The sequence below is a fragment of the Jaculus jaculus genome, chromosome 2 (genome assembly GCF_020740685.1).
Source record: "Jaculus jaculus isolate mJacJac1 chromosome 2, mJacJac1.mat.Y.cur, whole genome shotgun sequence".
In the NCBI taxonomy this organism is placed as follows: domain Eukaryota; kingdom Metazoa; phylum Chordata; class Mammalia; order Rodentia; family Dipodidae; genus Jaculus; species Jaculus jaculus.
The window spans coordinates 49,638,127-49,665,648 of record NC_059103.1 but is presented as its reverse complement, the minus strand read 5'-3'; the positions used below and the strand labels follow the sequence as shown (position 1 = coordinate 49,665,648).

Genomic DNA, 27,522 nt, shown 5'->3' with positions numbered 1-27,522 from the left:
AGGCTATTAACTGGGAAAAAATGTATTTCTCTCATCTTGGCAACAATTATGACCAAAGAAAGGTGAGAGTGCTTACAACTGTGGGCTTGTTTCAGCAAAACCCACATTCATCTTATGTTCCCAAGAACATTTTGCTCTACAAAAACTTTACGTCAATTTCTTATAATAAGCAAAGGGATACTGCACAGAAATGGCTCCCAACTTCCCATGGCAGAGGGAGGTACTAGGGAGGCAGATGTTCCAACATCTGTACAGGCAGGAAGCCTGGGAACAGGTGCTCTGGGAAGGCTTGACCTCAAAACCCTTCAGTGATGTTGCTTTTTCAATTTTCCAAGTCTAGGACAGGAATGACTTTGGATTCCATGATCCTCAGGGGAAAAGAAAAGCCACTTCTCAGGAGGAAATACAATCTCATGAGGATTCTTTAAACCCCAACATTCCAATCTACTCGTCTGAAGAGAGTTTTATCACCCTTGAACTGCTAGAATGAGAAATAATGAAGTAAGTGACAATGAATAACCCTGCCACCATTGGATACAAGGCCTTTCCTTTCCTTTATATTATGGTTTTATTTCTTATTTGTTTATTTGAGAGAGAGAGACAGACAGAGAGAGAGAGAGCAAAAGAGAGAGAATGAGGAAATAAGTGTAGGCATGTCCAGGCCTCTTGCCACTCCAAACAAACTCACATATATAAACCATCTTGTTCATCTGGCTTTACATGGGTATTGGGGAATCAAACCCAGGCCATTAGGTTTTGTAAGCAAGTGCTTTTAACTTCTGAGCCATCTTGGCAGCAACTGGTGGAAGGTGTTAAGGTCTCATCCCAATTCAAATTTCCATGTTGTAAAGGAAAAAGACCTACAATCTAACTTCTGGTGGGTGAAACACAATTAATTTTTACTTGTGCATTAAATCAAAGAGCCACTGTTAGAAAAGCATGAGTAGTCAGATCTTCACAAAAAGTATTATTTGTGGGCTGGAGAGGTTGGATTTGTGGTTAAGTCACTTTCCTCCAAAGCCTAAAAACCTAGGTTCAATTCCTCAGTACCCATGTAAGCAAGTTGCATGGGGTGGTATATGCATCTGGATTTCTTTTGCACTGGCTGAAGGCCCTGGAGTACCCATTCCATGTCTCTATCTTCGCCTCTCTCTCTCTCTATCTTCCTCTCTGTGTCTCTCTATTTTCCTTTCTCTCTCTCAAATAAATAAAAAGTAACATTCATGTTTCCAAAGATTTTATGAAATATCCTCAATATTAAATAAATGGCTGGTCTAAGAGTGGAATCAGGATTCAGGAATTTTCCCAGCAAGATTCTAGTTCTCACAACATCCCATCCATGTGAGTATAATGCTGCCTTTCACACATGAGTGTTTGGCACTTTGACATCCAGGTCCTCCCCTCCCCATCACCCTGCATTGCATCATATGGAAAACACAGCCAATGTTTAACCCTCCTTTTTCATTAGTTGCTTACTTAGACTTTACACATGCTCCCATGCCAAACCCAAGGACACTTTTTTCTTTGTGTGAGAGAAAATTGTAATCTGACAGATTTCATACTACATTGTTTTTTCAAGCTTAGAAAAATTTTGTATTGAGTCCCCTGGGATCTGCATCATTCCGTTGAAGTTTTTAAGCCACATACATGCTTTAAGTATTTTTCAGTTTTCTATAATTGGGCTTAATGCTATGTTTTCAGGATACTGCCTTATGATAGGATTTTTTACAAAGTATTTAGCTAGAAGCATCCTATATGAAGAACAGTGATGGCAGGTGATAAGTTGAGGTCATTTGGAAAAGTATTCTGGGTAATTAATATAGGCTTTCTTTCTCTAATATCACATACAGGGCTTAGAATAGAATGTTTATATGGCATAAGGGTTTTAAGTATATGATCTCTGACTTGGGAGATGGGATAAAGGTACATGCTTGCAAAATCTACAGGTCTGGGTTTGATACCCCAGTACCTATGTAATGCCAGACAAACAAATTGGTGTATGAGTCTGCAGTTTATTTGGAGGGGCAAAAGAGCCTGGCATGCCCACACTCACTCTCTCTCAAATATATGGCATTAAAAGAGGCTGGAGAGATTGCTTAGTGCAGGTACTTGCCTGCAAAGCCCAAGGACCCAGGTTTGATTCCTTACTACCCACACCCACAAAAGCCAGATGCACAAGGTGGAACATGTGTCTGGAGTTTGTTTTCAGTGGCTAGAGGCCTGGGTGTGCTCATTCTCTCTCTCTATTTGCCTCTTTCTCTCTCTCAAACAAAAACCAATAAAATATAGTTTTTAAAAAATGCATGTTCTCTTTCCTTTGCCTGAATACATTTTTACCTTGGAGGGAGATGTAGGAAAAGGACCAGGACTCCTAAAACTAAGTGATGTTCCATGTTCTTGCACTATTTCTTGCGACTGTGAGACTTCACTGAACTTGTTAAGCCCTGCACATTCCACACAACAGAGAGCTCAAGAAAACAGGCAGTAAGTGTAGGCATGTCTGTTACACACAGATATACTTTCTGCTAAGTAGTTATGATGCCAATACGGATTTAATTTTCTCATTTTAATTTCCTAGCCCTATAGGTAATAACCAATAACAGGCAAACTGGAAGAGAAGGAGACCAATAGTAAGCCATAGTCTTCCCAGTGAATTCAGTACCATGATGGTCATTGTACAGCAACTCTGCATGACATATGTTATTGTTATTGCACACATGCAGATTTGTGGCTTCGTGACTGTAAAGGCAGCAACTGGTGAGGTTTATGAGTCAGGTCTGCTGGCTTATGACACCATGACATAACACTATAAATATTATCTACCACTTCACAGCAATAAAGTTGACACTTTACATACAAAGTCAAATCTCTCGAAAGACATAAAGCACTGAAATTCTGAAAGAAACAGATAAACTAAAAAATCTTGTGCCCATTAAAGAAACTAAACTTTTGGTTAAAAATCTCCCCTAAAGTCAATTTCAAGTCCATATGCTTTTACTTGAAAATTCTATTAAACATCTTTTAAAAAGGGGTCTGGGGAAATGGTTTAGCAGTGACGGCATTTGCCTGCAAAGCTTAAGTACCTTGGTTTGATTCCCCAGGACCCATGTAAGCCAGATGCACAAGAGGGCACTTGTGTATGGAGGTTTTATGCAGTGGCTAGAGGCCCTGGCATGCCCATTGTTTCTTTCTTTCAAACTGCACACTCAATTTCATATTGCTGTTGCCTCAGTAAAGCTGCTACTGCTATTGGTACCAATGGTGAGTAACTATCAAATCTGTGAAAACATGTGCTAACATTTTAGTAGAAAGCTTCTTTAGAGAAATTCTGGAGTGGGCGAGGGGGTAACGGAAGCACCTTGGGTCTTGTGTTCAGAGAGCAGCTCTTTCCCTGAGTCATGGTTTCTTGGCACTATTGAGCCAATGTAGATGCAAAAGTTCCTGAACTTCAACCACTGATTCTTGGCAGCAGTGAGGCAATCTGCTTTTGTGTACTGGACTGCTGCACAGGAAAGTAAAAAGGCTGGGTGGCCTTGAAGTTGTTTGGAGCCAGGTGGTATAAGGAATTGATCATGAATATTCTAGGAAGGCAGTGGAAGCATACTATAACTTGGACTTGTTCACTATTTCTCAAAGGTGGTTGGGCTTAGTGTATTTAATTAGTGCATGAGTTTTGGACTCATACTGTTTCTATCATTTCATAAACTTGCTGAAATGTTCACTAAACTTTGTCTGTTTCACCATTAAAAACGGGCTTTAAGGGCTGGAGAGATGGCTTAGCGGTTAAGCGCTTGCCTGTGAAGCCTAAGGACCCCGGTTCGAGGCTCGGTTCCCCAGGTCCCACGTTAGCCAGATGCACAAGGGGGCGCACGCGTCTGGGGTTCGTTTGCAGTGGCTGGAAGCCCTGGCGTGCCCATTCTCTCTCTCTCTCTATCTGTCTTTCTCTCTGAGTCTGTCACTCTCAAATAAATAAAAAATGAACAAAAAATATTTTTTAAAAAATGGGCTTTAAGTATTAATGCACCTACCTTCTATAGTTTTTAGGAGAATTAAATAAAAACTATAATGTACTAACCAGCATCTTGTATAAAGGAACTTAACAAAAAATAACAATTTCTAAGTTAGATAATGAGCACCCTAAATTATATTTTCAAAAGCCAAAATTGAACTGAGAGTTTAACAGTAGGATATATGACATACTCTTGTTATATGTTGTGATTAAAGTTCTATTCAAATACTAAAATCTTAATTACTAGGACAACTTATTGAATGAATTTAAAATTTATTTAACAACACTGCTTTATAGTTCTTGTTATCTATAGGCATTATTTTACAAACATTAACTCATTTAATATTTAAAATATACATGGAAAGTTACTATTTATAGTTGCCACCATTTGCATATGTCAATGTATATGCAAATGTATATGTATACTCACATATATAGAACTTCAACTCAAATTTGCTTTGCAGAAATAATATCAGCAAAAGGAATTAGATAATATTAAATTTTTCAACAGATGGGACTAGCTTTTTTTCGACAGTAGTAAGTGATATGGGGGATCTTTATCAGAGAAGATAAAAGAATTTTTTTGTTTTTTTTTAGAGGTAGGGTCTCATGCTAGCCCAGTCTGGCCTAAAACACTCTGTAATTCTAGGCTGGCTTCAAACTCACAGGGCTCTTTCTACCTCTGCCTCCTGAATGCTGGGGTTAATGGCATACGCCACCATGCCTGACTGAAAGGAGTTCTTTTGTTGGACAAGTTCTTACAATGTTTCTAATGCCATTTAATCTAGAAATCAGTCAGTACATTAAAAAGTTACTGCTTATTAACCTTAACATAAAGTTTAATAGGAACTCATACCAGGGGTTAGGGAAATTGCTCAGTGGTTAAGGGTACTTGCTTGCAAAGTCTACCATCCGGGTTTGATCCCAACACCCATGTAAAGCCAGACACAAAAACTAGTGCAAGCATCTGGAGTTCATTTGCAATGGCAAAGGAGCCCCCTTTACATGCACATGCAAATAAAAAATACAGTTATACTTATGAAAACTCTCAAACACACTATATATATATATATATATATATATATATATATATATATATATATATATATATGTATGTGTACATATATACATATTCTACAAAAAAAGGATGATTTAAAATGTAACTAACATTAAAAAAACATATTGAGAGCAAGAGAGAGGGGGGCGGGGGAGAATGGGCATGCCAGAGCCTCCTGCCACTGAAAACCAATTCCAGATGCATATGTCATTTTGTGCATCTTGCGTTACATGGATACTAGAGAATCAAACTTGGGATGACAAATTTTGCAAGTAAATATCTTTAATTCCTGAGCCATCTCTTCAGCCCCAAGGAACTAACATTTCTTAATAGCATTCTAATTACTAGTCACAGGTATACCTGCATGCAAATCATTTTGGTAAATATCTACCATAGTGCCCCAGGTTGAAGCAGACATATTAATCCTATTTTTAATAGGAATCCATCCCAAATTAATTAATCCCAAAGTGCTTCAACATAAATAAGTCAGACCCTGAAGGGAGTGCTGACTGAGACCTCTCATGTCTTCCAAACGGAAAGATATTCTTTAGTTTCTTTTTTTTTTACTTTTTTAAAAAAAATTTTATTAACATTTTCCATGATTATAAAATATATCCCATGGTAATTCCCTCCCTCCCCACCCCCACACTTTCCCATTTGAAATTCCATTCTTCATCATATTACTTCCCCATTACAATCATTGTAATTACATATATACAATATCAACCTATTAAGTATGCTCCTCCCTTCCTTTCTCTACCCTTTATGTCTCCTTTTTAACTGACTGGCCTCTGCTACTAAGTATTTTCATTCTCACACAGAGGCCCAATCATCTGTAGGTAGGATCCTCATATGAGAGAGAACATGTGGCGCTTGGCTTTCTGGGCCTGTGTTACCTCACTTAGTATAATACTTTCCAGGTCCATCCATTTTTCTGCAAATTTCATAACTTCATTTTTCTTTACCGCTGAGCAGAACTCCATTGTATAAATGTGCCACATCTTCATTATCCACTCATCTGTTGAGGGACATCTAGGCTGGTTCCATTTCCCAGCTATTATAAATTGAGCAGCAATAAACATGGTTGAGCACGTACTTCTAAGGAAATGAGATGAGTCCTTTGGATATATGCCTAGGAGTGCTATAGCTGGGTCATATGGTAGATCAATCTTTAGCTGTTTTAGGAACCTCCACACTGTTTTCCACAATGGCTGGACCAGATTGCATTCCCACCAGCAGTGCAGAAGGGTTCCTTTTTTTCCACATCCCCGCCAACATTTATGATCATTTGTTTTCATGATGGTGGCCAATCTGACAGGAGTGAGATGGAATCTCAATGTAGTTTTAATCTGCATTTCCCTGATGACTAGTGACGTAGAACATTTTTTAGATGCTTATATGCCATTCGTATTTCTTCCTTTGAGAACTCTCTATGTAGCTCCATAGCCCATTTTTTTGATTGGCTTGTTTGATTCCTTATTATTTAACTTTTTGAGTTCTTTGTATATCCTAGATATTAATCCTCAAGCCTACAGCCAACATATTACTAAATGGGGAAAAACTGGAAGCTTTTCCACTAAAATCAGGAACAAGACAAGGGTGTCCACTGTCCCCACTTTTATTTAATATAGTTTTGGAAGTCTTAGCCATAGCAATAAGGCAAGAGACACACATAAAAGGGATACAAGTTGGAAAGGAAGAGATCAAGTTATCATTATTTGCAGATGACATGATTCTATACATAAAGGACCCTAAAGACTCTACTAGCAAACTGTTAGAGCTGATCAAAACCTACAGCAATGTAGCAGGATACAAAATAAATACACAGAAATCAGTAGCCTTCATATATGCTAACAACAAACACACAGAGGATGAAATCAGAGAATCACTCCCATTCACAATTGCATCAAAAAAAAAAAATAATAAAGTACCTTGATAAACCTAACCAAGGAAGTGAAGAATCTCTACAATGAGAACTTTAAAACACTCAAGTGAGAAATTGCAGAAGAAACTAGAAAGTGGAGAAACATCCCTTGTTCCTGGATTGGAAGAATCAATATTGTGAAAATGGAAATCTTACCTAAAGCAATCTACACATTTAATGCAATCCCTATCAAAATTCCAAAGGCTTTCTTCATGGAAATAGAAAAAACAATCCAAAAATTCATTTGGAATCACAAAAAAAAAAACTCGAATATCTAAAATAATACTGAGCAACAAAAATGAGGCTGGTGGTATCCCCATACCTGATTTTAACCTATACTACAGAGCCACAGTAACAAAAACAGCATGGTACTGGCACAAAAACAGACATGTAGATCAGTGGAACAGAATAGAGGACCCAGATGTAAGCCCAAGTAGCTACAGCCACCTGATATTTGATAAAAATGCCAAAAATACTCATTGGAGAAGAGACAGCCTCTTTAGCAAACGGTGTTTTGAAAACTGGATATATATCTGCAGAAGGATGAAAATAGATTCTTCTCTCTCGCTATGCACAAGAATTAAGTCCAGATGGATTAAAGACCTTAACATCAGACCTGAAACTCTGAAACTGCTAGAGGAAAAAGTAGGGGAAACCCTTCAACATATTGGTCTTGGCAAAGACTTTCTGAATACAACCCCAATTGCTCAGGCAATAAAACCACAGATTAATCACTGGGACATAATGAAATTACAAAGATTTTGCACTGCAAAGGACACAGTTAAAAAAGCAAAGAGGCAACCTACAGAATGGGAAAAAATCTTCGCCAGCTATATTCTTTAGTTTCTTAAGTCAACAAAATTTATTTATGTTGACAGAGTGTCTTGCTGACTTAAACACACAATCCTCCTGCCCCAGTATTCTGAATGCTGGGATTCTAGGTATGAATCCAGTTTATAATATATTTCTTAAGCAGAAACTACTTGACACTTATAGAACCTCACTGCTTCTAGCACACTTTGCTTACTATCTTTGATGACCTTAATATCTAATAATAATGCACGTGGAACACATTATGGCAACAGAAGGATCTTTCTGAAAAAAAAAAAAGTAATTTCTCCATGTAGCTAATCTCATGGCTTGAAGTTCAGTTTTGTATTATGCTGTTATATAAGGAGGTGAAATACAATAGTTTTGGGGAACACAAAGAAAAATGAGGTTTAAACTAAGAGCTCTTGAGAGAACAGTACGTGAGCTTTGAAACTTGGAGGACCTTTCACAGCCCTGGAGAACCTGGGCCCTGTGAGGCAGCCATATATAGAAACTGGCTATCATAGGCCAAAGCAGCAAGTGTAAGGAAGCAAGTTTGCAGAGCGGAATTATACAGAATATCATTTCTGCTCATCACAAAAAGAAGACAGAAGGCTCCAAAGGAAAATACTCTAGCTAGTTTTATTTATTTGTGTGTATGCATGCGTGTGTGTGTGTGTGTGTGTGTGTGTGTGTGCGCGTGTGTGTGTGCATGCATCTCTTGTTGCTGGAAACTAACACTAGATACATATACCACTTTAACTCAGGCACCTTATATGGCTGCTAGGGAACTGAACCTGGACCGACTAGCTTTGCAAGCAACAGCCTTTAACCCCTGATCTACTTCCCTAGCCCCTCAAGCTAGTTTTTGAAGGAAGAGAAGGAGCCTATGAGATGAGTTCCGATGGGGAGAGCATTTCCACTGAGGAATGTGTACTGGGTGTGAAATGGGCTTTATGTGCTTAAGAACCGAAAAAGTAGAATGCAGGGTGAGGCTCACTTTGTTAGAAATGAAGATGTGAGTTTACATATAAAAATTGTTAGAGGACTTCAATCAAGAGGAATTCAATCAAGAGCCTACTTAATAATCAGCACTTCCACCTCACCCACCAAGGACTTGAAATGCATTTTTCCTATTAGCACAATATTGCCACTTCAACCTGGCAAGTTCGCCATGCTTATATTAATTGATAAGGAAAAGAGATTCAGAGAGATAGGTGGTCTGCCCTGAAAATAGTAAGGCCATGATGGAATATTCCTGGGCTCTTGAGCATTAATATCATGCTCTTACTGTCATGTTGAGACCATGGAACCCATGCGATTCTCGATGGTGGGTATGAAGACCTATTACAAGTAGCTTCTTGTTGCTGGGACAAAACACTGGCTGAAGCAACTGATGAAAGCATGTATTTCAGCTATCAGTCTCAGTGGATGCTTAATCATGGCAGGGAGAGCATGGCACAAGCAGGAAGCTGTCACGTATCTTGTTGGAAGTAGTCCAAATACTGGGCTTGGAGCTGGGCTCATAAACCTCATGTCTTCCCCCAGAGACACACCTCCTCCAGTCAGGCTCCACCTCTCAAAGGCTCCACCAGCTAGAGAGTAATATGAGCATTAATCGCAAACACATGAGGCTATGGGACACATTTTACACTCAAATAACCACAGGGCTGCTGGGAGGAACTATCCTCACTTGTGTGCAGGTGTCACAAGCTGCTCTCAAAATAAGAATCCCAAAGAATTAAGTACACCGTCTAGTTACCTGAAGAACATTGTGGGGTACTCCAAGAGAACACAGGACAGCTTCTCCTTGAAATCCCACAGGGAGACCCTCATGAAAGCTGCCTTACACAGAGGTAGAAGTCGGGTTCATAGCACCTAAGCCAGGCATAAGGTATAGAAAGAAAGGCTTGGAAAATATAGGCTTCTAGACTCAATAAATGTCCCATGCAAAATCCCTGTTTTTTTGTTTTTGTTTTTTAGAAGCAGAAGTTGCTGGTGTCAAGCAAGGCTGGTAGGGTACCACACTACTGTGTGATCAGAGCCCATGCCACAACTATGTATGCTCTTCCATGACACCAAGGTGTGCCACATTGTCCAATCAGATTCAGGGATCCACATGCTTAAGTGGTATTGACTTTTCATTTACCGGTGGAAAGGGGTAATTAATTTTCCTTTGGCGTCCATCACCTTTCAGATGAACATGAAAGAACTCTGCCTGGGACCTGTGGACTAAGTCACATCATCCTTAAGAACCTTTTCAAGGTGAGAACAAAGGTTTGCTCATCATTGCATCACTTACCAACTTTGCCAGTGATACAACTGATAGAGGCTAAGTTGAAGGCAGTGTTCCTTTGCAGGTGGTCAGTTAGGGACACAGGCCCAAAGGAGCACAGATGCTGACCTGCCTGGGAGAGACTAGAAGGCAGCTCCAGCTCGACTCAAGACGGCCATCAGGACTGGTTTCCTGGTTCCTCTTCTTTTACTTCCCCTGTGGATTTTTTTCTAACCCTGGGCTCCTTCTGTGCTCTCCTCTCTGACCCACCAACCCAAGTCCTCCGTATACATTTAGACTTTAACCAATGAAGCCCAGCCTGTTGCCTAATACACATTGAGGCAAGTCACCATATGGCTACCCACTTGGGATCACTCACAGTTTGAGAGATTTCTGCTTTACTTTCTGCTTTATGTTCCTAAAATAATAAATCATTCTTGATTTATCCTTCTGTGTGTCTACCCTTGCCAATTCTTTATGAGTCATAAGAAAAGAGTTTAAGGGTCACTGGCTTGGGGAGGTCTAGTGACTGTTAAGTGTCTGGTGCTCTAACCTCTACGCTACACCCATTCAGAATCAAGAGATGCTTCATATATATATATATATTTACCAATGCTGTAGATTAACAACTGCCAGCCATCTATTGCTAAAAGAGGGAAACAAGTGCTAACTGACTTGGGTCAAAACTGACTTTCTATAGCATCAAAATGAAATGCTTTACATTTGTGTTTCCCTATGCACTGGACTTTTTGAGCTAAAGCTCTCGTCGAAATGTTCTCTGTGAGGAGAAATGGGGTCTTTTCATGCTGCTTCTGTTTGCTAAACTTCAGACCTCCGCCCACCACCCCGCCCAGGTAAGCAGGGAACACCACTGCAATCCTGGCTGAGGCTGCGGATGTGCATCTGCCCAAACATCCTGGGTCTTCTAAGCAAAGCAAATGGCCCTGGCCCTGGGCTGAGGGCTTTCGTTTTCTAAAGAGCCAGGAGAAAGACATGCACCATGGAGGGCTGCATTTCTCTTTACACATGAGGTATATTTTATGACTCCTCTACAAATACTATAAATGCCATAAATGCCACTGTGCTTTCAAATGTTTGTCCTTTTTTTTTTTTATCATAACTTCCAATGCTTGAGTTCCAGGATTTACTGTTTATTTTGTTTACATCACTTTCACACTGAAAGAAGCACAGGCTTTTCCTTCATTAAACACTATTCATCTTCTAATTGTTATGACTGATGGAACTAGCAGATAGAAAGGGCCATGGTTGACAAATCACTAAGTGTTTATGTCACAGAGAATGCTATTTTCATGAGGACGGTCCAGGCATCTTCTCTTTTGCTTCCCACCCCTTCATTTGCCAACAAAACCTCACAGTTTAAAGTGAAAAAAACAAAGCAACAAAAGGACAAAAATGAATCTGAGTAAGTAAGTTCAACTTCTCCAGTGAGTCATAGAATCTGATTCCTTTTTAATGGTCTCATTTCTTTCAGGCGACAAGTAAATTTAAATCCAGATTCTCGATGACAGAAAACATACAGTATGTGTCTTTCTGAATCTGGCTCCTTTTGCTTAACATAACAATATCCAGCTCCCACAATTTTCCTGAAAACATCATTGCACCTTATAGGCAAAAGAAATTTCGTTTTAAAAGTATTTTAATTTACTTATTTGCAAGCAGAGTGGGGGAAAGACAGAGAGAGAGCGAGAAGAGAGAATAGAGAAAGAATGGGCACACCAGGGCCTGTTGCCATGGCAAATGAACTCTGTATGTATTCAACACTCTGTGCTTCTGGCTCTATGTAGGCACTGGGGTAGTGAACCTAGGCAATCAGACTTTGCAAGCAAGCATCCTTAACTGCTGAGCTTCCTTCTCAACCCTCTTATTTTTTTTTTTTTTTTGAGGTATACTCTCACTCTAGCCCAGACTGACCTGGAACTCACTATGTAGTCTCAGAGTGGCCTCGAACTCTCAGCGATCCTCCTACCTCTGCCTCCCGAGTGCTGGGATTAAAGGTGTGTGCCACCATGCCCAGCCCCTCTCATTTAAAAAAAATATTTATTTATGAGAGAGAGAGAGAGAGAATGAGGCATCAGGACTTCTAGCCAATGCAAACAAACTCCAGATCTGTACACCACCTTGTTCATCTGGCTTTACATGGGTACTGGGTAATTAAATTTGGGTCCTTAGGCTTTGCAGGGAAGTGCCTTAACTGCTGAGCCATCTCTCTAGCCCCCTCATTTTTTATATGTACCATATTTTCTTTATCTGTTACTGGCATTTAAGCTGCTTGCATTTCTTAGTTATTGTGCATAGTGCTGCAAGAAACAGACATGCAACTGTTGGATGATTTAGAATTCTTCAGGTATATTCCATGTCAGTTGGTAGTTCTAGTTTTTGTGTTTATTTATCATTTATTTATTTACTGAGGTATCTCTACACTGATTTCCTTAGAGGTTATACCAATTTACATTTCCACCACTAGTGTATTGGGGTTTCTCTTTCCTACACCCTCACAAGCCTTTGTTCTTTCTCTTTTTTTAATGTTTTATTTATTTATTTGAGAGAGAGAGAGAGAGGGAGAGACAGAGGAGAGAGAGAAAGAGGCAGAGAGGGGGAGAGAGAGAATGGGCATGCTAGGGCCTCCAACCATTGCCAACAAATTCCAGACGCATGCGCCCCCTTGTGCATCTGGTTTATGTGGGTCCTGGGGAGTGGAACCAAGGTCCATTGGCTTTGCAAGCAAATGCTTTAACCACTAAGCCATCTCTCCAGGCTTCCTTTGTTTTCTTGATGCTACCCATCCTGACTTGTGAAAGACAGAATCTCATACCCACTTTAATGTACATTTCTTTGATGGCTAAGGGTGTTTAACACTTTCCCAAGCATTTATTGGTCATCTATATTTCATTCATTAGTCCATCTGTCGACTGGGTGATTTGTGTTTCGGTGGTGTTTAATTTTTGTAGCTCATTATATGTTCTAGATATTCATCCCCTGTTTATTGGCAAAGGTTTTCTTTCCCAGCTCTTGCCAGTCTCCTGATTGTGATCTCTAATGCTTTTAGGGTTGTAATAGACTATGGTGTCTCAAATTTGGGAAGAAAATCTAGCTTTTAGGAACAGTGCCTTAACTTCCTGATAAATATGTAATAGGATTTTTAGGGCAAAAAGCCCAGTTCCATCAGTTCCAGTAAACTAGGCTCAGTCACCCACCCCAACACAGCAACTACAGAGAAGTGAGCACCGAGAAGAAGGTCAAGGCCGTGGGAAGAACTTATAACAAGATGCCATGACCCAAGTTCGTCTGTGTATTGATATGAGCTTTGTGGCTAAGAAGTAGAAAAGACATAGAATTGGGACAAGAGCTATGGATAATTACACGATCCTAGCCAGGATGTCCTCAGTTCTGGTTCCACAAGGTGGCCCATATTTGCTATCACTGTCATTGCTTATGAGGATCAACTGGTTCTCACAAGACTGGTTCCCATTTTTGCCCCATGCACAGCCTCACCCACATGAATAATGCCCTACTTTGTGGGGTGGCCTTCCCTGCAAGGTTTTGTTCTTCCTGGAATCCAAGGTCACTGCAGGTTTAAAATAAGGACTTTTTACATCCTCGCCTTCAGCCTTGAACAGGGATGATATAATTTAGATAGATACTCTTTGAATGAATAACTTGCCTGTGCAGAATCAAGCAGGAGTCTGCTCCAAAATAAAACAGGCAGGCTCAAAAACCAAGGCAGAAATTTGTTTGTAGTTTTCTTGTGGGTTTAGTTTTTTTTTTCTTCTTTTTTCCTTTTTTTTTTAAAGCATAATTTCTAAGTGTCTAAGTCACTTGTCATTGTCAAATAATGAGTCCTGAAGTCTTCAAAAATTTGGTCACGTCACTGCTTTGTGTATAGATGGAAGGCCATCTCTGCTTTACTCTCCTCATCCATCGCTACATCAAATTTCCACATTGACCTCTCCCACATGTTTCTACCACCTCTTCTCTATCCTCTGCTGAATAAAAGAAATTTTCACACACTCTGGATGAATCTGCAAATGATCAGGTGACTTCTTGGTGCTATAGGGTTAAATGCCAGGATTCTCTACGGCGAAATGAACTCCCCAAGCTGTACTATGCTTTAGCACAATTTAGCACATTCATGGTGAGGGAATCACAGATGTATAACTGAATATAACAATGGCTTTGTGTCATGGGACCCTCCAGACCTATTAGCAAGATCAAGCATTCAACAGATCTGCGAGTTAATGACATTTTTTGAAAAAAAAATATTTTCCTTATTCATTAGCTTGTTTTTTTTCACATAATCACCAACAATCATGTATTATATCAATGACAAAAAAATCAATTCAATGTTTCTAAAAATAGGGATGGTTCTCACCAGAAAGCCTATTTTAAAGCTTATAAGAAGCTAAAATTGCTTTCACTGTTTTAAAAGCAGCTATCGCTGGAAGCTGGATATAAGAGCAGGAGTGTCTGAGCTTCTCAAAGTTGTGACAAATGCCTGTGCAAGATGACATGTATTTATTTTGGTAGTCTCCAGTTTGTTTTCTTTGACCTAAAATTTTGGGGTTTAATAGCAGTGTGTTGAAAAGATTGGTGCTTTAAGGAAAAAAGCCATGCTTTAAAATTGTTAAATTTCATGATCCAAAAGAGCAAAATGTAATGTCTTTTGATCCCCCAAATCCTACAGAAGTTTGTCTTCTTGTTGTTGTTGTTCAAGCCTTCCATATGCTGATGAGCAATGTCATTTCTAAGAACTTACTCTGGGAGCTGAGAATAACAGACTTTGAAATTGTAAAGTGATTGTTTACAAAATAACTAATAAATTATAACTATCATATCGTGACATTTCCAGTTTAAAACCAGCTGCGGTAAGCTATGATACTAATAAAACTGTGATTTATGCCACAGGACAGCACAGCACAGTCGGCTCCACCACCTCTCCTCCTTCAGCTTACAGGTCACTGTGCTTCATACATTGTGTACATGGTTGAAGAAAAGAAGAAAAATAATATTTCAGGAAATGTTAAAAAACATGAAATGGACATTCTGGGGCCCATAAATAAAGTTTTACAAAAAGTCTGATATGGTTATCCTTTTGCTTCAACTTGGCTATTTTCTCACTGGGACAACTTCTGGAAACAACTGTGGCAGAGAACTTATGGCCCACAACTGACCCTTTACAGGGAGGAAGATGCACTGTCTTCAAGATCATTATAGATTGTCTTTGAATTTCCCATCATTAGCCTCTAGATGGCAGAAAAGATCCTAAACTAGTACAGAGAACAAACCCAACCCCAAGAAACTACTACCCCAGAGAGGATATTTACATTTCCAATTAAGTCATCCCCTAAAAGCCAGCCCTTTCAACACTGCAAAACATTTTATATAGGTTCAATAAACCAAAAATTAAATGTCCAAAAGAAACTACAGAATTCATTTAGTTGAGAACTAATGTCTGTACTAAAGTTGAGCATTTATTCACTCCTGCCTAAAATAAATATTATGTAATACGCCCCATTAAAATGACTCCTGAGTTTTAATGTGTCTGTGTAGCATGCTTCTGTGATTAGACTGAACTACAGTTCTGAAGTTTCTGGGTTAATATGAAAACCAATTGGATTTAGAGTTACTCATGTGTGTGGGGGCAGCAACATTTTTTTTATTTTAATTAAATGCATGCAGTATTAGAACGTGACTTTCTGATGTTTGTTAGCATTGGCTATACACAAGCTAGCGGTTTCTGTGTATGTGTATGCGTATGGGTGTGCAGCTGTGTGTATGGGGAGCGGTGCATGTGTGTGCTCATGCATATGGAGGCCTGAGTACAAACTCGGTATCATTCCTCAGAGGTGCCATTCACCATTTTTTTTCTTTTAAATTATTTATTTATTTATTCGAGAGCGACAGACACAGAGAGAAAGACAGATAGAGGGAGAGAGTGAGAATGGGCGCGCCAGGGCTTCCAGCCTCTGCAAACGAACTCCAGACGCGTGCGCCCCCTTGTGCATCTGGCTAACGTGGGACCTGGGGAACCGAGCCTCGAACCGGGGTCCTTAGGCTTCACAGGCAAGCGCTTAACCGCTAAGCCATCTCTCCAGCCCACCATTTTGTTTTTTGAGACGAGTCTCTCACTGGTCTCAAACTCACCATCTTAGGTTACATTGGCTGGCCAGACAGCCTCAGGCATTTGCCTGTCTTCACCTCCTCAGCACTGTGATTATAAGCATGTGCCACCATGTCTGGAGGGTTGGTTTTTTTTTTTTACATGGGTTCTCATGATTGGACTCAGATCCTCATACAAACACTTAACCAAGACAATTCCCCAGCCTCCAAATTAGCATTATCATGAACATATTTTATACATGAACCAATATTGTCATACACATCACACATTTGTATCTATCATCATATTAAAAACTATATTGCAGTCACTTGAAACGATGCAAGCTATATTAATAACAAGATAGTATTATTCATATTCTTTTCAGGTGCAAGTTTCTTGTTTCTCATTAAGAAAGAAACACAGCACCACTTTCCTAGGTACAATAAAGACAACCCTTCCTGCACAGTCTTCTCACTCATGCCTTCGTCCACCTTTCTATTGTCCATGACTTTGAATGTTGGACTTGTTCATAGACAAAAAAAGTTTAGGCAGGTCAATGGATAGCATCACACTGATCATCTACATAATTTTGTCTTCTTTATCTCTTCATCACAATCCATCATATTTCTTCCCCATTAAACTCCTAGAATAACAGCCCACTCTTGTTTACCTACAATACCGTTACAAATCTCAGAATTTAACAGTGTCAATGTGGAAATGTCCCTCGTTCAGTCCCTAGATATCTTTTAGGGTTTGGTCTGATTTGATGTGAGATGCACTGCACATGTGTTTACTAAGTGGGAATTTCTCTAAACTAGAGTCTTGTTCTTGCCACGTGCTCTCTATACACAATTAAAAAATTACACTTCTTTTTGAAGAGACCAGATCATTTTTCCTTGGTAAATCTTCACCTGGGTTTTTATGACTTTGTCTTATGTGGAGCCATTTGAATTATTTCTGTGCATTGCAAATCCTATACTTTGGAGTTCAGCTGTAATGGCTGGACACTGCCTCAACTGCTGAATGGCGTAGAGGTGTGAAACTTCAAGGTATCCCAGTGTGGCAATATTCAATCTGGTCCACTGATCAAGGAATTGACCACTGTCATCCCCACTGATTCTTAAGGATGAATTTTTGGTTGTGGTCAGAATCAAACACATTCTTAGGGATGGATGAAGAACAATCTTCTAATCCTACAGTTTCTTTCCTTTTCTTTAGCTGGTATCATGTTATAGGTAAGAGTTTCCCTTTTTTTGCAGTAAATATATGGAACATTTCACAAATTTGAGTGTCATCCTTGTGTAGGGGCCATGCTAATCTTCTCCGTATTGTTCTAATTGCAGTATATGTGCTGCCAAAGTGAGCACAAAAGTTTCCCTTTTGAACTGAGAGTGGCTTAGACAGGCTTCCAAAGGTCAAAGCAAATGCTAAATTCATTACTTCTAATTCTTACTTTCACAGTATGAGTTGATATTACAGTTGCCTTTATTTCAGGGTAATTGTTAGATATTTCTGTCTTTTATCTCTCTATCTCATCCTGGATTCTGATTTTTTTTAACTTATTTATTTATGAGAGAGAGAGAGAGAATGGGCACACCAGGGCCAGTAGCCACTGCAAATGAACTCCAGATGCATGAACCACTTTGTAAATCTGGCTTACATGGGTACTAGGGAAATAAACCTCGATGCTTAGGCTTCGCAGGCAAGCACTTTAGCTGCTAAGCCATCTCTCCAGCCTTCAATAATATGTTTGGTTTAATGAGGTAGGGTATTGCTCTAGCCCAGGCCAACCTGGAATTAATTATGTAGTCTCAGGGTGGTCTTGAACTCAAGGTGATCCTCCTACCTCTGCCTCCCAAGTGCTGGAATTAAAGGTATATGCCACCAAGCCTGGCTGTCCTTGGTATTTTTATTTTTATGATTTTCATAACCAATTAAAATTTTGACTTATTTATTTATTGTGTGTGTGTGTGTGTGTGTGTGTGTGTGTGTGTGTATGTTCGTGTGTGTGAATGTGCATGCCTATGTGCTAAAGTCTCTTATTTCTGCAAACAAATGTCCATCCATCTTTATGTGAGTGTCTGGGGAATTGAACCAGGGCTGGCAGGCTTCGCAAACAAGTGCCTTTAAGTACTAAATCATCTGCCCAGCTTCCAATTTTTTTGTTGTTGGTGGTGGTGTTTTGAGGTAGGGTCTTGCTCTAGCCCAGGCTGACCTGGAATTCACTATGTATTCTCAGGCTGGCCTCAAACTCCTCCCGAGTGCTGGAATTAAAGGTGTGTGCCATCATGCCCGGCTTCAGCTTCCAAATTTCAAACTTAAAAAAAAAAAAATATTTGTTTATTTATTTGGTGTGTGTGCATATGTGTGCATGTATGCCATGGCTCCCAGATTTTATGTGGGGTCTGGGAATCCAAAGTTAGGTACTCAGTTTCTAGGCAGGCACTTTCTCCACTGAGTCTTCTTCCTGGTCTTTAAATAATTTTTGATGCTCACCTTATGGCCATATACTTGGCCAGTGAGAGCTCTGTCTAGCTGGATGGTAAGACCCATACAGTTTATTCTTTGGTGCAAAATGTTTGTATGGAGCTCCATCCTCAGCTAAGACCCTGGGTCCGCCCTATTTGCTCTTCTTCCTCCCACAGGCCAGTAGCACCTCCATTCCCAGACACCCTCTTTTACAGTCTAGACTACGTTACTCAATAAAATTAAAATGCTAGATCACTTCCCCATCCTGCCCAGCCTTTACTTAATCTATCCACTAGCATTGAAAAGAACAACTTTGCAGAGCATTGCCAAGACCATACAGGGTTGAGGAAGGAGCACACTCTCCGTACAGATCAGTCACATCTCTTACCTTGCATAGTAGTCATTGGGTGGCACTGCTTCTTGAAAGAACTGGAACTGGTATAAATAGAGTCCAATCAGGTGTCCAGCTGTGAAAATTGCCAGCAGGACACAGAGGCAGCTGAACAGCAGTGGGTCGAAAGTTCGGCACCAGGACCACCAGGTGCACAGCCCCAGAAACACAATGAAGTACACAGCTGAGGTCAAAGATGGCAGCATCATGCCTAAGAAGAAGAAACACAAATCCCCTTGGCACTCAATAAATGCAATGACTGGAAATTATGTGACATTTCTTCAGCTACTTTTAGATAGTTATCAGGGTTTCAAACATGTTAATTACATCTTTTGATTATGATCAGAATAATTAATCAATATTTATTGTAGAAAAGGTCATACGTAAAGAATTGCTAAATTTTTCATTTACTTATTGTGTGTGTGTGTGTGTGTGTGTGTGTGTGTGTGTGTGTGTGCACATTCACATATATAGGTGCAGGGTCCCATGCATTTGCTATGGACTCAAAGCTGGGGCATCAGGCTTTGCAAGCAAGTGCCTCCAACCACTAAGCCATCTCTCCAGCCCCTGACAGTGTCATAAGTACAGTAAAAAAAATCAGCTGATGAAGAAATTCTACTCATGGTATTTGAACTAAGCAAGCATCTACTTTTCATAGTATTAGAATTAACATATGCACCTTTATGCTTTTCCTATTTGCTGTCCCCCACAAATTTTTAGGAACATCTATATACACATTCTTTCCTTCCCACCAATTTGTTTTTAAAATATTATTTATTTACTTATTTGTAAGCAGAGAGAAAAAGAGAAGAAAGACAGGCAGACAACGGGCGTGCCAGGGCCTCCAGCCACTGTAAACGAACTCCAGATACATGCATGTGTCATTTTGTGCATCTGGATTTATGTGGGTACTGGGTAATCAAACTTGGGTCATTAGCCTTTGCAGGCAAGTGTGTTAGCTGCGTCTTAACCACTAAGCCGTTACTCTAGCCCTAAATCAATTCTTTATAATAATTTACCTTTTCTCCAACTATGACTCATAATAATATCACATCTGGTGGTAGCTAAAGTCTCCTTCTATCTGACAAGTTGTGTTTTCTTCTGTCACCCAGGGGGGAAGGTCAAATGAGGCTTCTCCTGTTTGATACAGGCCTAAGTAACTTCATGGGGGCATTTTGAAAGGTTTCTTCATTAAAATATTGGGTTGTGTTTCTTCAGAAATTCAACCTTCTTTTCTTCCTTTTTTTTTTTCTCCCAATTAAGAAGGTGATTATTTCATCTTTGCAATTCAGAGTCTGGGCGGGTCTAACAAGACTTCTGCACTGTGAGTAGGTGGGGAGGGAAGTGTGGGGGCGGGGAGATCAGGATAACGTTATGACGGAATGACCAGAGTGGCCAACATCTACATGAAGGAAATGGCAGTCTATGGAGGAAGATTGCAATTCAACTTGAGACTAAAAATCGTATATCCTGGAGAGTTAAATTAAGATTTCAAATGCCCTATGATGTAAAGACAGAGCTGGCCTGGGCATACTCAAATTTCTCTTGTAGCAGATGGTGTTAAAGACTCTGGGAGGGGCTTAGAAGGTTGCTCAGTTGTTAAAGGCACCTGTTTGCCAAGCCTGTTCGTATGGGTCTGATTCCCAAGCCACTCACATAAACCCCAATACAAAAACTGATACAAGTATGTGGTGTCTGCAGTGGTAAAAGGCCCTGGAATATCCATCCATCCATCCATCCATCCACACAAATAAATAAGTAAATAAATTAAATATTTTAAAAATCACTCTGCAAAAATAAATATTTATTTTAATCTAAACCTGGGAAATGAAGTCACCAGGTTGGAGAGATGGCTCAATGATCAAAGGTGCTAGCTTGAAAAGCCTACTGGCCCAGGTTTGATTCCCCAATATCCACATGAAGCCAGATGTACAAAGCGGCACATGTATCCAGAGTTGTTTTATAGTTGCAGGTGGTTCTGGAGTAACCATACTCATTGCTTCTCTCTACCTTTTTCTCTCGGCCTGTCTGTCTCTCTCTCAAATAAATAAATGAATAAAAACAAAAGAAGAATGTGGAGTCACTTAGATATGGAAGAAAATTATTTGACAAATGTTAACAGAGTCCTTCTCCAAACCTCAAAACTCGAGCTGGAACAGGAAAAATTATTTTTTTGTGGGTGTGGTTTGTCCATGCGGCTGGTTTTACAGGGGCCACAGTGCTATGCTGGTTCATGGAATCGATTGTTTCCTGCCTCTCTTCAACCACATCTTACATTATGCACAGCCCTGCCTGTGACCTTCACTGCCCAAAGACACTGTGGGCACACTCACCTGAGGAGCCCAGCAAAATGGTCACCACGACCTTGCCTGCTGTGGTTATCATGTTGCCGATGAACTCCTTAAGCTTGGAGGCGATGGAGGCAAGCCTTCGGAACATCTTTAATTTTGTGCTTTCTTCCACCTCGCCGTCAGCGCCTTCTCCTACATCTAAGTCCTCTTCGTAAATTAGTGCCTCCTCTGAGTCCATTTTTTCTCCTCCAGCCTAACAAACGAAAAACAAAAACTGTAATGGTGCAGACTCCTGTTAACCCAAGGGCATATTCATCCATTTCCAACTTATGGGTCAGTTACTGACATTAATTTTACAGATTAGGAAAGACAAAAGAAAATCAGTCCCCAGATCTCTGATCGTCCTGATAATGACCGCATGTCACGGTGATCTTTCCTGAAGAGATACACAGGAAGCATCCTCAGCCTCTGGGGCCTTGGGGTGCTTGTGCTCCAAAAATAGGCGCTTTCTTGTATAAAAAACTGTCAGGACCATCTGTTACTAATCTCGTCTTTGGTCCATCTATATTTGGTTCTTTAAATCTAGTTGGCCTGGTGCTGGTTGGTTTGGTAAAACCATCAGAGGGCTGGAGTGCGCAGTGCTTCCCTGTCTTTGTCATCCCTGGATTTCTGACCAGGAAAGAACGTGTCATCTCAGGCTGCTTGGCCAACGGTGCTGTGGCTTCCTGTGTGATCCTTTTAGAGAATACTGTACTGGCTGCATCCTACAGAATTCAGCACCCCAGTGCGACCACCAGAGATCTAGTGAGGAGACACCAGTTCCCAGATCAGACACAAACTTCCGGGTAGTATTTTTTTTTAATTTTTTTGTTTATTTTTATTTATTTATTTGAGAGTGACAGAGAGGGAAAGAGAGAGAGAGGGAATGGGTGCACCAGGGCCTCCAGCCACTGCAAACGAACTCCAGACGCGTGTGCTCCCTTGTGCATCTGGCTAACGTGGGTCCTGGGGAATCGAGCCTCGAAGCGGGGTCCTTCGGCTTTATAGGCAAGTGCTTAACCGCAAAACCATCTTTCCAGCCCTCTGGGTAGTATTTTTAACTGGGAATGTGAAAATGTTTTCGAGTGTTTTTAAGGGTTTTTCTTGTGTGCTAATTAGAAGCTTTTTCTAAAAGGTTAGGACTTTAAAAGGAATCATATGTATGTATGTATGTATGTTTACGTGTTATCATCAAAGACAAAAGGAATCTTCCTGTGAAGGGGAATATCACATGTGTCCCTAGGCCACCATGCTGTGCATCTTCAGCACAGTTGCACAGAGCCTCTGGAGGTGGCTTGGATGACTTTCAACACAGATCAGGCATTTTGCAAGACTAAAGAGGAGCCTGGCTTTTCTGGCTCCCTCACATTACTGGTTCTTTCTTGAGACTGTCAGCTCAGATCTTTACTTAGCACTCACTGATGGGGGAGGAGCTGGCTCTTAGTAGGCTGAGATTACTGGGGAAGACAGGCTTACAGGGACTTGTGTCAACTTCAAGAATATCCCGGGAGGCTTTGAGGACTCAGAGACATCCTGTCAGCAAGAAGGGACCAGACCACAGGACTGGAGCTGGCCACTGGTTAGAGGATGCACCTGTTCTGACTCAGCTATGCATGTTCATGCAAACACATCTGTCCACACACGCATGAACATACATGCTTATCCCTACATACATGCATGTGCACACATGACTCTACAAATACACCCATCTACATGCATGTACACATATACTCCTATAAACCACATCTATGCATAAACACATGTACATATGCATACAGTCCCACTTGTAGGAGTACACGTATGTACATACACAGAAATACACACATGCATACCCCCATGGGTTTTTATTCTGGGATTAAGGAAATTCGTGCATGTAAACTGGGTGGTGCTGCCCACCTGGGACTGCCTTGCTTGTCTACAGTGTCTTCATTGTGTAGGAGCATGGCTTTTGGGGAGGGACTTGGGAATCAGAATCCACAGGTTCTCTTTATGAGCCATGGGATCTCTTCCCTAACTCTTAGGTCTGGATATCACTGCAGCCCTTCCTTCCTGCTACTCCATCTCACCATGGGCAAAATCCCTCATGTGAAGCTACTGAAAAGAAACCACATTTCTGATCACATCAGATAAGCTTCCCTTGCTGACACCAGGTGAGAAGTATGTACAAAGTCTCCCTCCAAGCAGGAAGTTAAGCCAAATCCTTTAGTCACTACACTTGAAGAGGAAGACAAAGAAAGAACACAGTGGAGGGCTGCCTGGGTCACAGGAAGAAACACACTCATAACTTTCATCACAGATGACTCATTATCCCATTATAGAATGGCTACGGATGTAGATTAAATCACAGAGCTCTCTGGTCACAAGCCTTGCTGAGGTTACACAATGCCTTCCCTTGACCTTGCTGAGGTACGATGGGGTCCTGTGAGGGTTATAAATAAACCATCGCATGTTAGGGCTCCAGGCATTTTTAAACAAGAGGTTCTGGGGCACTTAGTAGGTATTTATTTTAAACCTGCTAAGCTGACAGCAAGCCCACACTCAGCTGGGTCCGTCTCTGTGAGACCCACTGTCCAGATCAGGGCTGAGACTGCCACCAATCCCCTTGGCATGTCTATTCACAGACAAGCCTTTAATCCCAGCACTTGGGAGGCAGAGGTAGGAGGATCACTGTGAATTCAAGGCCACCCTGAGACTACATAGTGAATTCCAGGTCAGCCTGGGCTAGAGTGAAACCCTACATCAAAAAACAAACAAACAAACAAAAGGAGTCCAATAAAATATTGCAGAGAATTATGATCTTGGTCAAAAAGTAGAACTTAAAGAATCAAGGCCTTTGTCTTGCCACTTGAAAAGTTGCTAATTCCAATAGGAAATCCTGTCACGAAAGACAAGGGTAGACTTAGAAAATCTTGACTCACTGAAACAAACCAGGCCCAGGATGTTGCTTATGGATATAAATTTAAAAAGCCAAATTCCTGAGTGGACAACAAGAATTGTGGTTGCCAGAAGCTAGGAGTAGAATGGGCAGGATCAAAGAAGTCCCTGACTCGAGGCTGTAACGTTTCATTTAGACAGTAAAAATGAGTTCCGGCAATCTATGACACATCAATAGACATGTTAATATGATTTCATATGTGTATCAAATACATGTATTAAAATACCACATTGTACCCTAAAATATACATGATTACTTTTTGCCAATTACAAATAAAAAAATGAAAGTCTCCGATTTCAAATGCAGATGACACAATTTAATTGTTTATTTCTCATGAGGGAGCTCTCAATGCTGTTGCTGCAGCCTCCTACCTAGTTGTTCTGTTCTCTGCCACCTCTCATAGGTATGGACAAGCAGGACAGCCAAGAACACATTTACTTTTGGTTGGAACTAATTTCTTATTTCCTAACCCCCAACACCACAGGATTTTATGTGGGAGGATAAATTGTAAGACCAACGGGAGACTGTCATGAAAGAGCTTGCTAGGCCCTCCCTCAGCCTCATCACTGAATCAAACACTGGAAGTGAATCCCAGGCAGGGATCACAGTGATTCTGGGGAACACCTTGGACCTCCAGCTGTTTGGAGGCTTTTGGCTAGGGCTCTCCAGGAAGTTTCACCAAGCAGCAGTCACGATGCAAACCACATTTCAGGAAACTCCCTTCACTGCAAAACAGGCTGACAAAATGGACATCTGGAGCTTCCTTGGGCTTCGGTGAGGCTTTGGACCCCCAAACCAGATCTTATACCACAGCTGAATCTGTTTTCCTCCTCTTTGTGGCTGAAAGTGAATTTTCAAAAGTATTTCTATGGAAGTCTATCAGTCACATGGAATGAGCCACAAGGTCTGGGAGGGAAAGGAAGCCTTTTCCACAGTGTCACCAGTTGTTTATGTGTTGTTTACTTTTCAAAGTTAACAATTTATCTTAACAGAATGGGTTCATCTCAACAGAAGAGCCCATGGATGGGAGGGGAAGTGCTATGACTCATAGTAGAAGACAAATGGTCTTCCCAGTGTTCCCCGAAAAGGCAAGAAGTAGAGGAGTCTAAGGCTGGGCCACGGGGGCACTGTCACGTATGCTGTGTAAACCCCAAATGATGATATCCCACAGATAAAGCAAATATTTTATTCTGTTGTCAAACCTGCTTTGGGAAGATTATTTGTCCAAACTTCCTAAGAGTAGTTTATATAGTGCCTTATTTAACCTGGAAAAGTGAATTTGTAGATGTTGCTTTAAAACCCCAGTCTGGAGAGCAATAAGTGTTTAGTGAAAACCATAAGAGACAACTGAGCTGAAGGACAAGGATCCAGCAGGTAGTTGTGGAAGGGAGTTTGTTGTATTTTGTGACTGCAATGCACACAAGCACTTATCAAATATATATTCAAGGAACAGAGCAAAATATTCGAGAACTTCTGAATAAACTGCCCTAGAAATATCATTATTGGTAATAGAGATTCCTTTGGCACTTGAAAAAGGTAGAGAGGGTTGGAGACATGGCCTAGCAGTTAAGGTGCTTGCCTGAAAAGCCTAAGGACCCATGTTCAACTCTCCAGATCCCATGAAAGCCAGATGCACAAAGGTGAGGCAAGTGCAGGGTTGCACATGCCCACTAGATGGTACGAGTGTCTGGAATTCGACTGCAGTGGCTGAGGCCATGGTGTGCCAATTCTCTCTCACCCCTCACTCTTTCTCTCACTCTTGCTTTCTCCTAAAAGAAAAAAAGGAAAAGGCAGAGAATAGGCATACACTGTTAAATATGGCTTTACGGATTATCAAATCCATGAAACAAACACTTAGCAGTTCAAAGATGTTTAAGCTAATTTCATAATTATGAACCATCTCTCTCTCCTTCTCTCTCTCTCTCTCTGTTGCTGAGGATAGAACTCAGTGCCTCAAACACACCAGGCAAGTCCTCTACCACTGAGCTACATTCTCTGCCTCCTTAATGCTAATACCTCAACCTATTTTTTACAATTAGCTACATTTTCAAGTCTGTCTAAACAAAGTCAATTTGTTCCATGAACATTTCCTTTTATTGATAGAGTCTTATGTATTCCAGTCTAACTCCCTATATAGCTGAGGCTGGCCTTGAACTCTTAATCCTTTTGTCTCCACCTCCCAAGTGCTAGAATCATAGGCATTCCCTACTATTCTGGGCTGGAATATTCTTTATTATCTTTTTTTACATTTTATTTACTTTATTTGTCAGACTATTTAAAAGATATCTGGGGCTGGAGAGATGGCTTAGCAATTAAGGCACTCATCTGACAAGCCAAAGAAACTGGGTTTGATTCCGCCATTCCCATGTAAGCTAGATGCACAAGGTGGCACATGTGTGTGGAGTTTGATTGCAATGGCTAGAGGCCCTGGCATGCCTATAATCTTCCTCCCTCCCTCTCTCTCTATCTCAAATAAATAAATAAAAAGATGCTTTTTTTAAAACCCAGGTCAAGTTATGACTGAAATTTATACTTGAAAAAAAAATATTGTAAAAAGTGTGGTTTAAAATACATGAAAATATTATTTGCTTAAAAATAAGGTCTCAAATCTCATGAAATTATAAATATAGAAACATACAGATAATAAAAATAGAAGAATAGATAGATAATATTTTAGTGAAATCATATACCATCTCATTGCACAGATGATACCCATTTTTCTACATTTGCTTTCCTAATATAACTCTTTATCTTTTAAGGTTTCAGAATGAGAATCTTTCTCCCAGAGATAACTGATCCTGAATTAAAGTAAACACACAACTTGGCTGCAGATATAGTCATGACAGAGAATCTTTCTTGCATGTGAAGTGTAGGCTCTACTGCTGACAATCATCCACCATATCATTCCACAGCAAAGCCAGGTCTCCTTCCGTGGCTGTGGTCCTCACTTCCCCAGGGGTTTCCCTAGAGAACTCCTGGATTTGTGAACACCTTCAAACCTGCAACACTCTCCCTCATGGAGCAGATCTTGCCTGGAAGGCCCAGCAGTCTGTAGGGTTTATCAGCCACTTGGAAACAAGTCTGCATTTGGAAAAGATCTCTCCCAGGCACCAGTGGATTAATCTTGCAATTTCTCCACTGAGAGAAATGAAAGAAAAAAACAATGCCAGCAAACACTATTCTTTCAGCATTCTAAAAACTAAA

General features: G+C 40.5%; 1 protein-coding gene and 1 non-coding gene across 12 annotated transcripts in view; both read right to left on the bottom strand.

Annotated features, from left to right (window-relative positions):
• Positions 1-27,522, bottom strand: part of Piezo2 (piezo type mechanosensitive ion channel component 2) — a 428,243-nt gene that overhangs the window by 159,460 nt on the left and 241,261 nt on the right. For all 11 annotated transcript variants that reach the window (XM_045144701.1, XM_045144707.1, XM_045144708.1 and 8 more), the window contains exons 6-7: positions 21,387-21,597; positions 19,051-19,264 (exon numbers count right to left, since the gene is read on the bottom strand). In XM_045144701.1, the coding sequence (XP_045000636.1) occupies positions 19,051-19,264; positions 21,387-21,597 (425 nt within the window). The remainder of the gene's footprint in view (positions 1-19,050; positions 19,265-21,386; positions 21,598-27,522) is intronic.
• Positions 17,454-17,560, bottom strand: LOC123458977. Its single transcript, XR_006635910.1, has one exon. It is a non-coding gene; the product is annotated as a U6 spliceosomal RNA (small nuclear RNA).